The sequence below is a fragment of the Phasianus colchicus genome, chromosome 13 (assembly GCF_987193195.1).
Source record: "Phasianus colchicus chromosome 13, bPhaCol1.hap1.1, whole genome shotgun sequence".
Lineage (NCBI taxonomy): Eukaryota > Metazoa > Chordata > Aves > Galliformes > Phasianidae > Phasianus > Phasianus colchicus.
The window spans coordinates 17408764-17421369 of NC_143448.1; the positions used below are offsets into that span (position 1 = coordinate 17408764).

At 42.4% G+C, this 12606-nt stretch overlaps 1 protein-coding gene across 1 annotated transcript; it reads left to right on the top strand.

Annotated features, from left to right (window-relative positions):
• The first annotated feature begins 1634 nt into the window (after nt 1–1634).
• LOC116243848 (uncharacterized) lies at nt 1635–12062 on the top strand. Its single transcript, XM_031615294.2, has 11 exons — nt 1635–2250; nt 3228–3362; nt 4973–5097; nt 5415–5483; nt 6718–6831; nt 7089–7204; nt 7768–7823; nt 9286–9338; nt 9938–10065; nt 10260–10416; nt 11426–12062. The coding sequence occupies exons 1-11, from the start codon at nt 1888–1890 to the stop codon at nt 11526–11528; spliced, it is 1419 nt and encodes a 472-aa protein (XP_031471154.2). The 5' UTR covers nt 1635–1887; the 3' UTR covers nt 11529–12062.
• Nucleotides 12063–12606: the final 544 nt, after the last annotated feature.

Sequence of the window (12606 nt, forward strand, 5' to 3'; positions counted from 1 at the left end):
GGGCAGATCTGTTTTAATATCCAAATCATTGTTTTTGCCATGCTAAAAACATTACCAGACATGTCAGGACTTCGGTTCTTCTGCAAGTCCTGCTGTTTTGGAACCACTTCCCCAGCAAACAATACTGCCAAGATAAATTGTTTGTCAGAGGTATATTCAAGTCTTCCAACAGATTACCTAAGAAATGTTGAAAAATAATGCTGCACAAAGCAAATTGTTTCCATGCTTCCTGTCCTTGTAGGAAGGAATGGAGCTTATCTCTGTTACAGATTCCATAGAGACGGCTGCAGTACCTTAACTGATGCACTGTTTAAACTGGGAGAGTTTTGGAATACTTCAGATATCAGAGAAACACATGAAATATGCATGCCCTGTTGTTCCTGCCCTCAGAAATGCAAATACTGACATTCAAATGATTTGTATGAGGACTCCGATGGTTTGGCAAAGCACAGTTAAACTGCTCACAGATTGCATGAGACAAAAACAATTCAGCAGAATATGTCATTTCCCATAGGCAAGTCTCAAGACAAGTGTTGTTTAGGGTTTAATTATGCATGTTTGTAAAGTGCCAAAGATTTGTCACTTGTGTGGATTCTTGCTCACCGAGTATTGCTTTGTGTCAATGTTTTCTTTAAATCTGAGCTAAAAATAAAAGCTGTTCTTCATAACACATTCCATTGCAACCTACCTCTGTACTGAACCATTATCTGCTCTGCTGCAGGTGCGGTGATAACATTGTGACATAATCTATCTTGTGGCTGTTTTTAGCCATTCTATGGCATGATCTGAAATAAGAAAATCACCTTTTTGTCTCGCAGGCTCTCTGTCTCCCATAGGTAGTTAACTTCAACACTTGCTCCTTGAGTATTAATTCAAGCAACGATGATTTAAAGAAATAAATTTTTGAAACTCATTGGTGCCATCTACTTTTAAGTTCCTTTCTACTTACTTTTGATGTCCATTGACAGCAATAAAGCAATATGGTCCAGCCTCAGCAAAGGGAAATTGTACAAATAAGGAAGATTTTTAAGAAGAAGATAAAATGAACATCTAAGACAATACTTCCGAAAGACAGACAGACAGATGATCATTGAGGCAGAGTAAATGCACACATCAGTACCCTAAAAGTCTATATACACCCACTGAGAAGTCTGTAGTGTTAACAGGGAGTCCAAACTAAATATAAAAAGCATGGAATCTGAGAGCCCTGTCTTTCTTCAAAGCAAGATCAGCTACACCTCAACCAGTCAGCTACACCTCAACCCTAGACCTAACCATGACAGATTGGATCTTAGCTGATGTAGGGAAATGAGACAAAATGCTTGCTAACTGTAAGAGGAATAAAAAGGTCTATTGTGTGGTGAGCCAACGGGCATCAAAAGTGAGGCTTCCAGAAATGGCACCTACCAAGGTGGCCGAAAGGATGCCTACTGAGATTCTGCTTCATGGCTTGGATGAAGAGTGCAGCCGAGTCATTTCCCTGCCCATTGGCTGCAGCTGGCAGTGGGATGAAACAAAGGACCCACTTAAGCTGGAAGCTGAATGAAACAGAGCCAGAAATCAAAATAGGAACTGAGATCCCAACCAAGGAGCTGGGAGCAGCCTCAGGTTTAAGGCTCAGAACCACAGATTGCCCTGGGAAGGAGGAAACCACAGACTCCACATCCCCTGCACCACACCAGTGGTGTGCCTGAACTTCTCTTTGGTTCCGTCCAGCTGTGCAAACTGGGAGCTGAGATCACGTTTATTGGGAAAATAATGAGAATGACAAGGATAGTAACGGCAACAATAAATAAACAAATAAATAAAACGATCAAATGCCACTTTCGATAACGATAGTAACGGTAATACTAACAGTAACCAGTTCACAAATACAACAATAAACAAATGCAACTTCTATGCGTGACCTCAGAGCGCCGGCAGACAGGACGAACCCGTAAGCAGCTTCGAGGCGGAGTTTGGCGACCGCCGGTGCGATCGGCCCAGCTCTGCAAAGCGGCTGCAGCTCCGTTCCGCGCCCCGCGCTGCGCTCCGCTCCGCTGCGCGATGTTGGCGCTGCTGGCGCTGCTGGCGGCCGCGTTGCTGGCGCTGCTCGGTGCGCGGCGGGCGGCTGCTCCCGGTGCCTGGGTCCCGCTGAAGCGCTGGGCCTTGGGAGGGATTTTGCTCCTCTACGGCGCCTGGAAGCAGCGGGCTGCATGCGGAGGGGCAGCGGAGCCCCGGAGGCCGCGTCTGCTCAGTCCAGACCCCCACGTGAGTGGCCTGATGTGCCCCAGAACGGCTCGCTTCCCTGGCACCTCGTCTATCTCTCTGGCGCCCCGTTTCCCTAGCACCTTTTTCTCTGGTACTCCTTCGCCTGGCACCTATCTCCCTGGAGCTCCTTTCCCTAGCATCCTCATCTCCTTGGCATCCCATTTATATGGCACTCTTTTGACTGGAACCCCATCTCCCCAGCACTGTGCCCAAATGCATTCCATCCCCAGGACTCCCATCTCCTGTGAGGCCCACTGTGTCCCAATGCAATGCCATCCCCAGGATCTCCATTCCCTCGGATCCCCACTGTGTCCCAATGCATGCCATCTCCAGGACCTCCATCCTCTGTGCTGCTCGTTCCCCTAGCACAACCATTCCCCCTGTATGCACACTCCCCAGGACTTCTGTATGTGGGACTCACATCCCTCAAGGGCACACATCCCTCTGCATCACCTGCACGCCAGCACCTTGCATCCCCCTGCATCAGAAGCCTCCTTCCCCTGCATCCCAATGCTGGGCTTCACTCACTACCCAACCTTGAACTTGCACCTTTTTTCTCCCCATAGCATATCTCTGGGATGGCAACATGGGTATGTCACCTTGGTTGTACCTTGCAGGTAGAAGTGGAGTTGTGGATTTCTGTGCCTAGATTTTCTTGAGACTTGAGATGTTAACGCTGGTTGGTAGTCATGGCAGTGAAGTGCTGGGTTTCCTATGGCAAGAAGCTCACCTTGCCTGGCTATCATGAAGTAATTAAGGTCCCTTGTTAAACTTGCTTATCACCTGCTCCATCTCTTCTTCCTGACAAGTAAATGGGCAAAGGAGAAAGGAATAATGCTTTTAAGCCAATGAAAAATGTGATATTAGATACAGAAAGTGAAAGTAAAATCCAGTTCCTGAGAAAAAACACGGAAAACAAAGCATGACTCTCTTTCTCCCCCTCCAGCCTGAGCTGAGATCTGTTTCCTTTTCCTCAGGCACTTGATTCAGTTTATTTCACGGGCTTTGCAGAGACCAACAAGAGCTTTGTGATTGCTCGTCTTGCCAAGCGTCCCAATGGCATCTGTGAGATGTGGCTCTTCCTGAGGGTGGATGGAGTAGGAGAGTTTGAAGTAAGTGGTGGACATTCAGTCCTTAACTCCTATTGCTATGCTAGGAACCCAAATGAAAATTAATCATAAAATCATTGAGATTGGAAAAGATCATGAAGATCATCCAGTCTAACAGACAACCCATCACCACCATGCACGTGTCTTCACTGATGTTGGACTGAGGGACATGTGGAAACTGTTGGTGGGCAGTAGGACTGGATGGTCTTGGAGGTCTTTTCCAACCTTGGTGGCTCTATGATTCTATGATTAACATCCTAAACCATCAGTGCTGTTACAAGGCAGTTACATGTGTTGCATGATCTTGTCTTCTTAAAACACCCCATTGGATTTCACTTCCAGTGAATGCAACAATCACTGGGAGAAAAACATACCCTGAGACCTGTTTTCTTCTCAAATGTCTCATTAAGATAAGTGGCAACAGACATTAAGGAAAGAAAACTGTTCATGAACCCCATCTGGCTCCAGAACTGAATGCAGTCAATCCACACACGAGGAATAGAATGGTGCTCCAGTAGATAAATTGCATTTCACTTCAGTGGCAGAATAGGCTGGATTACTTCTTGTGTCTAATTTTCAGAGCAGGTATCTGATATTCATTGCTTTTTTTTTTCCCCAGCAAGTGCACTAAATATAGCATGTTGTCTAAAAAAAAATATCTTGGTAAATCTTCTTGGAAGTATTTGAGCATTCAGTCTTTGTGATAATGTGCTGCATGTGGTTAATAAGCAATGCTGTACAGTTATGGTTGTTTTTTCCCCTTTCTGCAATGAGTGAATGCTATAAAACTGTTGTGGAAGTGCCTCTTTTGAAGAGAAAGGAAGGCTTTTAAGGAGTTAGATGTACATCTGCTTCATTCATCCTAAAAGGAAAACAGTATTAATCAAAGATCTTGCTTGTGGATTTTCTTTCTGTCAGTAGCTGACTCTGTGGTGAAGAAAAAGAGAAGATCTGGCCTAAATCCCTTTGCACCTCACCAATACATTTCCATTCACAAATTTGCTTTGCTAAGTAGCCATGACCAGGGGGCATCCTATTCACAGTAAACCACAAAAGTGAAGATTGATGTGCATTATTAGGTTTTCTACTACTGTGTAGCTGTGGCTTTATTATTTGCAACTGCAGCCAAGTTATATACCATACCCTTCCTTATAGCAGCAGGGATAAGAGCTCCTTCAGGAAGCTGACAACCTTTGGAAATAAGGCATATTTTTCAAAGAGCAGCTGACGAGCTTTGAGAAGTTGTATGCACTAAAAATCTAAATCATGCTTAAAACAAAATCATTTGTTTCATCATAGTCAGCCTAAAAATAACTTTTACGCCCCAAAGCTTCACATCAGCTTGGGTTTAAGCATGAGCTGGGCTGTTACAGTGGCTTTCCTTCACACAAGTAGTTCATCTGCATTATCTAAAGCAATAACAAACTATCTGAAACTCCAGTATTTTAGATGCAAATTTTCTTTTCCAATACGTGGTTACCAGAAAGCAGATGTAGCTGAAAAGTCAATTCAATCAGATGTTACTCCTGCAGAGGGCTGTCACAGTGGGAATTCACCTGTGTTGCACCTCCAGAATTGGGTTAAACAAATGTTTTCCTGAAATGTCTCTTTAGCACCCACAGCACCCAAACATGATGGTGAATGATGAATCTGAAGAAATTTGGAGTGGAGGAGGGCTCACTATTGAATACTTAGAGCTCCAAGCACTCTGGAAAATAAGCTTCAATGGACTCCTCAGGTATTACAACACTGTGGTCTCATAAACATGAGGCCAAGGCTTCTTGAACACTACCTGGAAAACTAATTAACAGGCTTGAACCAAAAGCTACTTGGTACCAATAGCATGCATTGCCTTTTATGCAATGAAAACACAGCTGGTAATATCTGCATCTAGTTCTATTCTCTGCTTCTTCACTACAATGGAGCATTACCGTCCTTCCTTAGCACACAATGACATCATTCTTCTGCACTGCCTTCTGTTGATTCCATTTTCAAATACATAAAAAATGTCACCTGTTTAGAAGTTATACAAAATTATGGTGCTTTCTCTTATAGAAAAGGACCCTACCGACAGCAGTGGAGTGAAGAAGAGGGAGAACTTGTACCGGTTAAATTCTCTCTTCAGTAAGAGCATTTCAGTTTGCTTTGGTTTGTATTGTGGGTTTGTGGTTAAAGATTTGGTTCTTCAATATATTCTTGAGGAAATGAAACCAAACTGACTGCATAGTGGGAACTTCAGTATTTGTTATATAGGGGGTTATCACACCAAAGACTTCGATGTCTGGTGTTTTCATCTTTGGAGAAACTGCTTTAAAAGGAATTTAGTGCTGTGGTTTCAAAATACACTGGTCCTTCTGTCTGGCATTGTTTCTTGGAGGGGGAATGGCTGTTTACAAGGGTGGATAGGACAAGGGGGAATGGTTTTAAACTGAGACAGGGAAGGTTAAGGTTGGATATTAGGAGGAATTTTTTCACCCAGAGGGTGGTGAGGCACTGGAACAGGTTGCCCAAGGAGGCTGTGGATGCCCCATCCCTGCAGGCATTCAAGGCCAGGCTGGATGTGGCTCTGGGCAGCCTGGTCTGCTGGTTGGTGACCTGCACATAGCAGGGGGTTGAAACTAGATGGTCATTGTGGTCCTTTTCAACTCAGGCCATTCTATGATATGATATGATATGATATGATATGATATGATATGATATGATTCTTGCATGTTTCCTGTTAATAGTAGAAATAAAACCCAAGCAACAGTTATAGAATGATTCTAGCATGTATTTGGATAAAAGCTCTGCTCGTCCAACTAGGAAACAGTATACAAGATAACAACCCCAAAACTACAATCTCTATTTGAAAATATGTATTTGGGGCTTTATTTCTCTTATCCCCATAGCTATTGTTTTCACAGGGTCAGGTGTCCAAAGTAGTTAACACCATCCTTGTCTCTGCTTTCTTATTCTGCCACTGCTTTCCAGCAGTGCAAATGGTTTATGGACTGTTTGCCTGATTAAAAATGATTTGCTGTCGGAGTAGCACAGCATTTCTGGCATCATGCTGCATTTGTACCTCTGAATAGACTGAATGAGAGAAAGCATCATCTTTTTACTTGCAGCTCTGCCCTTCCAGCTTCCCTTCCTAGGTGATCTGCTGACCCTTGTTGAGTCATTCTGCAGCACATGGTACCCATTCTGTTTCCTTTTGTTTGTCTTCTTGAAAAGTAATAGCCTATTAAAAATGGAAAAAATCAGAATTTTTCAAACACCATAACATGCGAAGATTATCGCTGGAGTAGCAAGTGCACAACTTGGCCTAATGTGACCTGCAAGCTGACAACAGCTTTTGCTTTTTCCCTTCTTTTCCTAGTTGGGAGAACTCTACAGAAGTGTTCAGCTTCCGTGATGACAGTCATCCCAGTACATTTGTTCGTGCTTTTGCCCAGGAACCATGGACCATCGAGTTCTTCCAAAGGGTTAAAAAGTGAGACACAAGAGTAATGTCTTCTGGGGTTAATTATAATTACTCTACAGACTGCTGCAAGGGTATGCCTGTGTGTTCTAAAACTGTAGTAGCTGGGAAATCTGAAAGTGCTTGCTAATATATCTGACACAGCTGTGATCTAGATGCTCTGAAACCTTTGTTTTTTGGATGCACATCCATCAGATTGGCACTGTGGTTTCCCTAATAGAAGCCATGTTGATTTTGCCAATGTTGATTCGAGCTTTTCTTTCTTCCAGACAAAGGGAACAACATTTCCGACATGAGCAGTGGGGCCAGTCTGTTGGAGAAATCGAAATAAAAAATCATGAGAAAATCAAACTTTCCCTCAAAGGTGTTCGGAGCCACTCTTATGGTAACAACAGCAGAAATTTTCCCCTTGTTCACCCCCAGTAGACTCCAGTAGGGATTAAATCACTATGAACCACTCATCCCATCTCCTCACCTCCTTGAAGCCTGGTGCTCCTCCAGGCAACAGTATTCCTGTTTAAAAGAGAAATGGGATGTAATTTCACTGTAGAGACTTGTGATGGAGAGGATGTGGTCCATTCAGCCTCCTGGGCTGACACACTTGGAACTGTTAATTTAATTTTATCTTTTGAAACATTTTCCTGGTTTTGGTCAAGATAAACCTTTCCTCAGTCTGACTCGACATGTTACTCTCCTTCTCTTTCAGTTATAATGGCCTTGACCCTGCACATACCAGAGGGGTTGAAGCTAGATGATCATTACGATCCTTTTCAACCCAGGCCATTCTATGATTCTATGATACTCCATGGCTGTTTTGGAGACTAGCACGTACTCAGCATGTTACTGCAGGAGTACTGTATCTGAAGTCAATGTCAAGTCAGATACTGTTCCTTCATGTTTTCCAGCCATGGTGTACTTTACATTGGATGATTTTGTTCTGTTTTGCAGGTGTCCGGAACTGGTCTGACATCTACCGTTATGTCATGATTTTGGCACGTTTTGAGGTAGATATTAGCATGCCAGTATGCTCCTTAACCATGTTGCACTACTTATGTTTCTGAATTTATCAGCTACACTTAAATATCCAGACATAATACATTGGGAGCATTCACAGTGTGCGATCAGAAGTGCTAAATGTTGCCATCATTAGCACATGTCAGTGTTGGGTGCAGATCTCAAAAAGCTGAGCCATGTGTTTAAAAATTGATTGATTTTTTTTTTTTTTTTCTAAACTGGCTTAACTAAAAATTGTTTTGGTAACTTGAAACTGTTTGTTTTGGCTTTTTAAGAAATAATTAGGCAGCTTTACTGGACAGATTTTCTCCTGCTGCAGATACCCAGAGTTCGGAGGAGGTGATGCAATGCTGATTCACAGCCTGAGATATTTGAAGGCATCTTAAGCTTTCATGACAGCAGTCAGCAAATATTTCTGCCAGTGCTCAGCTCTAATTCCCTGCTTTGCTATGGTGGTTGTGCTGGAGGAGTGGCTGCTGAGAGCACAGCCTGGGGAAATTCTGAACCCTAGCATTCCAGGCTGGCATGCAACCTGAGCAGATGCTTCTGAAAAGGCATTTCTTTTGCCAGCAGAGGCGTAAAGATGTCTGTTATATTCAGCATTACATGAGTTGAGACAGAAGGCAGAATAAAATTTCTTGCCCAAACACAGGCAGGCCAGCAGAAAAACACACCTTGGAAAATCCCACATACGTGCAGATCCAGTTACTGTTGTGATCTAACTTATGGCTGTGTACCTTTTGATAAGATTGTGGTTTTGCTTTGTAATGTGCATAATCGGTCAGTAACCTCTCCCTTTTCTTCATAGTTATTCAGGACTCAGAATAACTGCTGCTCTTCCCCTCCTAATTAAAAGCCATCTAACTGTTTATTAAGAAAGAATTAAAGTTAATCACTGATTGAAACCTGGAGTCCTCACATTTTGATGTCTGTACATTTAAAAAACTGCAACATGGGCTTATATTTACCTCCAAGCAGCCCAAGTGGAGCACGAAGAGATTCAGACTCAAGAATGGAATAGAAATGAATAAAACCATGAGAATCTATTTCCTCCTTATTTAACATTTTTCCTGTATGCTGCTTTAAAGCATGGAATAATATAGGTTAGAAGAGATGTCTTGTCAAAGAAGGGCCAACTGTGAGAGGTGGCCCTGCAGTCCTGAACACAGCAAGCTGAGGTTTTTGCAGTTATTGTTTCCCTCCTTCTCTTATATCTGCTTTCTGTGGACGTTCAGTTGTCCTTAATGTCCTTAATTTGTCCTCAGTGTACAGTTTATATTCCTGGACTTTCATTTGCAGCCACACTTTCAGAGAAAATTGACCGAGAAGAATTAAAAGTACTAAATAATAGTGTGCTGCATAACCTGACTTGAATCCAGTCAGGTCTTCTTGGTCAAGTCAGCATACGACCCATGCCAATCAGACTGCTTTTCTTTTATTCCTCTCTTTCAGGATGGGACTGCAGCACATTTAACAGTTATAAACATGCCTGCTACCACAACCAAGTAAGTAACCCAGGAAGTTTGCTCTGATGAGAACACACATCTCTAAGGTGACAGAAGTTGCTCAGCAAGACAGCTGTATGCACATTCTTGCTTTGAACCCACCTAGCCAGATTTCCATCCACACCTCTTTTTCATGCTCTCCACTCCCTCAGCCCAATTTTCCAGCTGCAATTAGTTATAAGGGCAGCTTTTACCTCCAATTACTTCCTTTCCTTTCAATTACTATTTGGCTGATGCAGCTGTCCTTCTTACTGTCTAGAGGACTTACAGGTAGAAATTGAGCACTTGCTCACTATTTTTGAGCCTAATGTTATGCTTCTGAATGGTGGGGAGCTTCGATCCCCTCACTCCTGACCCTTCAGCTCTGTGACCAAGTGTGACCAAATGACCTGCCTCTCCTTCCTGCAATCCTCATCTTCTTTCCTACTTCCATGGCTTCCCCTGTCCAACATTTGCAAGATCCCACAATACAACCATTTTTATGCTGCTGGCCAAGAATGGAGGCTGTACTCAAAGCTGAGCTCCCCTGGAAGGTCAGCATGTTGATTCATTTGAGCTTTAACTGAACTTTTGTTCTGCTCCATTTCTTTCCCCTTCAGCCTCACTGTAGGTTACGTCTTTTTCCCTGATGGGAAGAAGGCTGGGATTGAGTGGTCCAACGCCTCGCTGGCTGAGATGGCTGATGATGGTGTAATCAAGGATGAGTACAGAGTCAGTTTTACCGCTGGTAAGCTACACATATATTTGAAAATATGCCTCGATCAAAGTTCTTTCTCAATTTACAAAGCAAAGAGGAAAACTACCGCTCTTTGGAAAAGCATAAGAAAAAATCTATGTGCAAAAATAGTAGATCTTGTGAATTTTTGAGATTAAACACAATTGAAGTCTGGAAACGTTCTTCCCTTTTTGCATTTATGAAAGGTGGCAAGCACTTTGATGTTTCTGCAAGGCTGGACAAGCAAGCTTGCCCCGTGGTGTACAGCGGCCTGACTGGAAGAGGTGTTTTCCATGAGTGCATTGCAGATTTCCAACTGGATGGGTTAACACGAGGCTGGGGCTTGGCTGAATTTTATTACAGGTAAAATAATTACAGAACTTTTTTTTTGCAAGCAAGAAGAGGTAAAGAATTCCTATTTTCCCATATTGTCCCATGTAGCTACAGCTCCACAGATAATGGATGCGTACACACACATTTTTTGTTTGGCATAAGGAAGTGTTCTTTGTTTAATGCTTGATGTGCCTATTAATTTTACAATTACGTGTTATTTGAAAAAGAATGATTGTACAAGCACTTTGTGCATGCAAACAAACCATAGACACTTGTTCAGCTGCTTGCTTTATAGCTTTATATAGGTTTTTATATAGGTCTCCATATAGGTTAATGAGTCCTTGGATGTTTTACGAAGAGCAACTTTAGGCATATCCCAAATAGAACGAATCCTCTATGTCAAAGAGCAGGCTGGCCATTTACAAAGCAAAATTTGTTGACACAAAAATCTGTCAGAGTAGAGCACAGAGCAGATAAATGTTCGGAAAATCAATATAGCAATGCCTTTTATAGGGGAAAGGATTATATCAACAAAATCTGTGTTTCTCAGTGAATTGCTGTTTCTCCTGCCACATGATTACAGCAATCTTTTACTGCAGCCTTTTCCCTTTTGAATCTTTTCTCTCATAAAAAAAAAGAAAAAAGGCAAGTTTGCTTGTTTTCATTTAGATTGCTTTTTAAAATAAACACTGATTCTTGGCTGTCAGAGGAGATGCCGTAGATGACTTTCAGAAAATTGAGTGCTCAGCTTCATCTGATAAGCAGACATTTCTAAAGCACATAAAACAGGGCACTGCACCCCTAGAAGGCACACTGCTTGAACTTGTAAGCTGTGGCTTATAGCTGCTGCCAGGTAGCTGCTCCACTCCATCCATGAACCACCTGGCAGATTTTTAGACAGTCTACATATGGCAATGCTGACAAAATCCATATAGGCTCCTCTTTTGTGTCTACTTCCAAGTGAAAATCATGTCAGAAATCAAAAGATGGCAATCTGGTTCTTCCCCCTCACCATTCAGCATCCTTGCTTTTCTTGCAGGGATGAAGCTGCCCAGAGGGTTCCCAATTTGCAGCTTGGTTCCAACACTGAAGGCCCAGACCTTTCTTCCCAGCACCTTGTGAGCAATGGTTCTCTTCTGTGAGCACCTGCAGGCTCATCCCAGTGGTGTTAGCAGGCAGCAGCTTTCCAGAAACGTTATTTCCAGCAAAATGCACAATTCTGAGGGTGAGACATGTTGTCACAGGATGGAGGTCAGTGATATAAAGGGTTTTGCAGAGAAACGAGGAACATTTTTAGTATTTCTAACCTTGGTGCCTGGAGGTGATTGAGAAGAAATCTCTGCATGACTGATTGAAAAGGCTTTTGGTATTTTTCCTGACTTATCATTTGCTCTCCAATGCGAACAGCAGGGCACAGGGCTACATGGATCTCTGACCCACATAGCAGTTCCTCTGCTCTTTCAGCTTTGTTTTTGAAATAAAAGCTCTATCTGTCTGAACTCTGGTTGGTGTGGTCATGAAAGCATGGGCATAAGCTGCTACAGGAAACTGTGTTGTTTGATAGTCTTTAACTGTATGAGAAGTCAAACTGGAAGAAATAGGAAGAAACACATCTGAATGAGGTGTCCTCTAGGAATAGCATTTACGTATAGGCTAATTAAATACGTGACACAAACACATTTTTTGATTGTGTGTAGGGAATGCAGAGTCTGGTAGTTCAGTTTCAATGATAATCTGAATATCTCATCATTCACTTGAGCTTAGATGCCATATTCATCACAGAATGCAGGATAGTCACCAATAGTTGCTGGTCCATGTAACCTACAGTCCATTCTCTGCCTAGTTATATCTTGCCATTACATACTGCAAATTAAGGATACTTAAAATATGTCAAGACATGTGGAAAATTATATATAAAAATCATATATATGTGTACACATGTTCCGTGCACATTCATAATTTCTGCTTACTTCAATAACAAAAGAGACTTTAAAGAAGATGTTCTCCTTTTTGAGGAAGTTCTTGCACTTATTACTACAGCAATCTTATCTGCAGAAGAGATATCCAGTGCTTAAATATAAAAATGTTGAGCCTATGTACTGTGGCAATGACTTCTTATTCAAATTTGGGATGCCTAATTGGAATTGAGGCACATAAGGCTTCTGTCAATTATTCAGCCCTTCCAGTCAGTAGTTTCTCAGGGCTGTGGTTCCATATTGG